The following is a 3,896-nucleotide window of genomic DNA, read 5'->3' on the forward strand; positions in this document are numbered from 1 at the left end:
GCATTTTCATACTCTTACATACATGTAAACAATAAAAACCAAGGATTAACATTTGAAAAGTATTGATAAATGTTTCTTAAAATTATTATGTGAAAAATAAGCATGTAGAAAAAGGTTGGAATGATCTCATCTATGCTGAAATAGATTTTTGTTATTGTTGTATGTCAGTCATCAACTTATAGAAAAATGAAAGAATAGAGCTAAAATAAAACATTTTACAATTCTGCCCTTGGAAAGGAAATGGAGTGGAAGCAGAGAGAGAACTTTGATAACTTATATATTGTGTATGACAGAAGAACATACATTAAGCTTATTATAAATAAAAATTTAAATAAACATCAAAATAGATAATATAGAAAAGTCACCTAGATTATTACTTGTGTCCAAAGAGTTCATGAAGTTATTATTTTGTTTATTTGTTTTCACCTAATGTAAAAGTCCACACAGTCTATTCAGGGAATAAAGTGAGCATCAAATTAGTCTACTGTTGATGAGCTGTATCTATAATAGGAAAACACATTGAGTAAACATACTATCTAAAGATAGACTTAAATCTTTATATCCAAAGTTCCATGTCCATAACAGTATATCCAGGAAATGACTTTCCTCCTCAGGGATCTTGGCCAATACACTTAATTAGCTCTCATTCTCATTAGTTATTTGTAATCTCTTATAAAAATGCAGGAGAAATACAAATGTCCTTTTAGCTTGTGCACATCGATGGACAGAAGACTACAACCCAGCAATTGCATAGAAAACAGAATAGCAGTATTTATACAGAAATGTATTTCCTGTTGAATGAAAATTCCCCTCATCCAGGCTTTCTTTTATGAGAAAGTACTCTATCAATCTCATCCTCAGTTTTCATTTCCTCAACATTTTAAAGAATGCACACCTGAAATTGGGAAAATATATTTCTATTAGTTAATTGGATTTCTCCCAAACCAATGTGCATCTACCATAACATTTCCTGTGGATTAGGCCTGCTCATTTTAGCTCTCGCTATATTTAAGTAAGTACATTTATTTTATGGGATTACATTTCATTTTCTTTTGGGAACATAATCTATTAGTTATTATATTTAAATTTTGGTTATTAGACTTATGGGATCCATGTGCCCTTTCTGAACAATTGATATGGACAGAGAAGAATGGGCAGATATCTCTAGCATTCTATTCAATATACAAAGTTAGCTCATATACAATCTGGTTAATTAGCCTTTGTAAAAATTTCAGTGATTCAGTTATGATCTTGAAAATATGCAAGATGTATTTTATTACCTTAGCCAACCAAATGGTTATTTATTCCATCCTGCTCTTAAAGTCTATCTTAATATAATTTTCTGTGCATGAGTTGAAAATTATAATTTATAATATGTAACTTTCCCTGAGACTTCTCTGATGACCATAAAAATGTTCCTCAGAATACAAGAGACAATTAGAGAACCAACAAGAGAAGCAAATTCTGATAATGAAGTGAATACAGCAAATGCCATTTTTCTTAAGTTTCTGCAGAGAAAGAAGAACATGCCTAAGGAAAAAGTCAATGTAACTATCATAACAGAATTCTTTCTCATGGGATTCCCTGATGACTGGATGTTACAGAGACTGTATGCAACCTTCTTCATCCTCATCTACCTAACAGCACTGATGGGGAACATGCTCATTGTCATCCTTACCCTTATTGACCAGCACCTCCAAACCCCTATGTATTTCTTCCTGAAGAATTTGTCCTTAATTGACACGTCCTTTATCTCTGTCACTGTCCTCAAATCCATCACAAACTCTCTGACCAACAGCCATTTCATCTCTTTCCTAGGATGTGTCTCACAGGTTTTTCTTGTTATGTTTTTTGCTGGCACAGAGTTTGCCCTCCTTATAGTCATGTCCTATGACCGCTTTACTGCCATCTGCAACCCTCTGCACTATGAGACCATTATGAATAGAGGTGCCTGTGTGCAGATGGTGACTACATCTTGGCTCAGTGGATGTGTCTATGGATGCATTCATGTAGCAGGTACATTCTCTGTCAATTTCTGTGGGTCTAACTTAATCAGTTCTTCTGTGATATTCCTTCATTACTTACACTTGCTTGTTCTGGGGAGCAAATTCTAGAATATGCACTTATCATTGCTACCTGTTGTTTTGCTCTTGTGTTGTTTCTTTTAGTGGTTGTCTCCTATGTTCACATTTTCTCAGCTGTCTTAAAGATTTCATCTGCTCAAGACAGGTTTAAAACTTTGTCTACCTGCATGCCCCACCTCACTGTGGTGACCTTGTTTCTCTCCTCTGGAGCCATTGCATACTTAAGTTCAGCCTTCAAATATCCAACATCAATGAACTTCATCATGTCTGTGTTATACACCCTATTACCACCTACTCTGAATCCTATCATTTACAGTCTGAGAAACAAGGACATGAAGGTGGCCCTTGGCAAAATGTTTTTTGGAAAAATGTCCTCAAAGATGTAAAGGTCTTAAATATTGATGACTTTAATATTTACTAATGTATGTCAGATTATTTGGTTTATAGAAATCTATTTAAGGAAGCTTGGTCATGCAACTGGGAACTTCTGGGCTGCTACTCAAAAGATCTGCAACTGAACGCACCAGCCACTACTTTGGTGGGGGAGAAGAGACACCTGGCAATTGGCTCCCTCAAAGAGTATAACCTAGCAAGTGCTATGTAGCAGTTCTACTCTGATATATAGGGCCAGTATGAGTCAGATCAGCTTAAGGTCACATGAAAAAAAAAAAAAATACATATAAATAGTTAGATACCTATTATCTCATTTTTCCTGCTGTATGGAATGCCACATTTTATAGCATTAGATGGGTCTGAATGTTGAGAATTGTCTTGGCAGGTTTGGGGTAATATTGCTCATTTCACATTCATCTTTACTGACACCATTCAGTTTCCTAGTTGGGATGATTTTATTATAGTTAAAAAGTTATATGTTTTAATAAAATTCCTGGTAGCACAGTGTACCTTTCACTCATTAAACAGTTAAAATCAAGTTAAGTAACTTCATACTTGTGATATTTTTCCCTTTTATTTGTTTGAATTGATAAGGATATTATTTATGAACTCAGATTTTGTAATATAGACTCACTACTAAATTTTTGGTTTGGAAATATAACTCTCAGAACACTCTTTAAGAGAATTTTTGACCAGAATCTATTGGTAACAGATGTCATTAGTTAATCACATCATAACAATTTTAAGAACTAGTGATAAAGAATTGTCAAATGGAACAACTTTAATTACATAGTCCAATCTTAGAAAAAATGTATTATGATAAAATATATAGGAGTAGCATAAGAGTAAGAAACCATTACTTATTTCATCTTCACACTCTGTATTCTTCAATATTAAAATTTAGAAACATGTATTGATAAGTTTCAATACATCTACTAATAAATTTAAACTTATTTTTAATTTATTTCTGAACTTGTTTCTAAATTTAATCATTTCTAAGTTTAAATTTAGTACATTAGAATTACATGTATATTTGCTCAAATTAAATTTATTTCTGATTTTCTTCTGAATTGTAATATATTATTATGGAAAAAAATTTCTTGTATGGTTTATTTTAATGGCCATCTGCTATGTTCATATTTTCTCAGCTGTCTAAAGGATTTCACCTACTCAAGGCAGGTTCAAAGCTTTCTCTACATGCGTGCCCCACCTCATTGTGGTGACCTTGTTTCTCTCCTCTGGAATTATTGCATACTTAAGTTCAGCCTTCAAATACCCAACATCAATGAATTCATTATATCTGTGTGAAAACGTTTCTTTTTATTTTTTATTTCTTGCTTCTTTTAATCTTTTCCCTTATTTCCAACTTCCCTCCCTACATTTCCTTCCCACTTTCTACCTTTTCTGGGTTTTTATTAC

At 33.1% G+C, this 3,896-nt stretch overlaps 1 protein-coding gene across 1 annotated transcript; it reads left to right on the plus strand.

The window, feature by feature from the left end:
• Window positions 1–1,499: 1,499 nt before the first annotated feature.
• On the plus strand, window positions 1,500–2,470 carry LOC103213036 (olfactory receptor 14A16-like). Its single transcript, XM_007958934.2, is given in 2 exon segments — window positions 1,500–2,049; window positions 2,052–2,470. Coding segments are annotated over 2 exon segments (942 nt in total). The 5' UTR covers window positions 1,500–1,526.
• The last annotated feature ends 1,426 nt before the right edge of the window (window positions 2,471–3,896 follow it).

Source organism: Orycteropus afer, unplaced genomic scaffold (genome assembly GCF_000298275.1).
Source record: "Orycteropus afer afer isolate SDZICR_OR568_19922 unplaced genomic scaffold, OryAfe1.0 scaffold01220, whole genome shotgun sequence".
NCBI lineage: Eukaryota > Metazoa > Chordata > Mammalia > Tubulidentata > Orycteropodidae > Orycteropus > Orycteropus afer.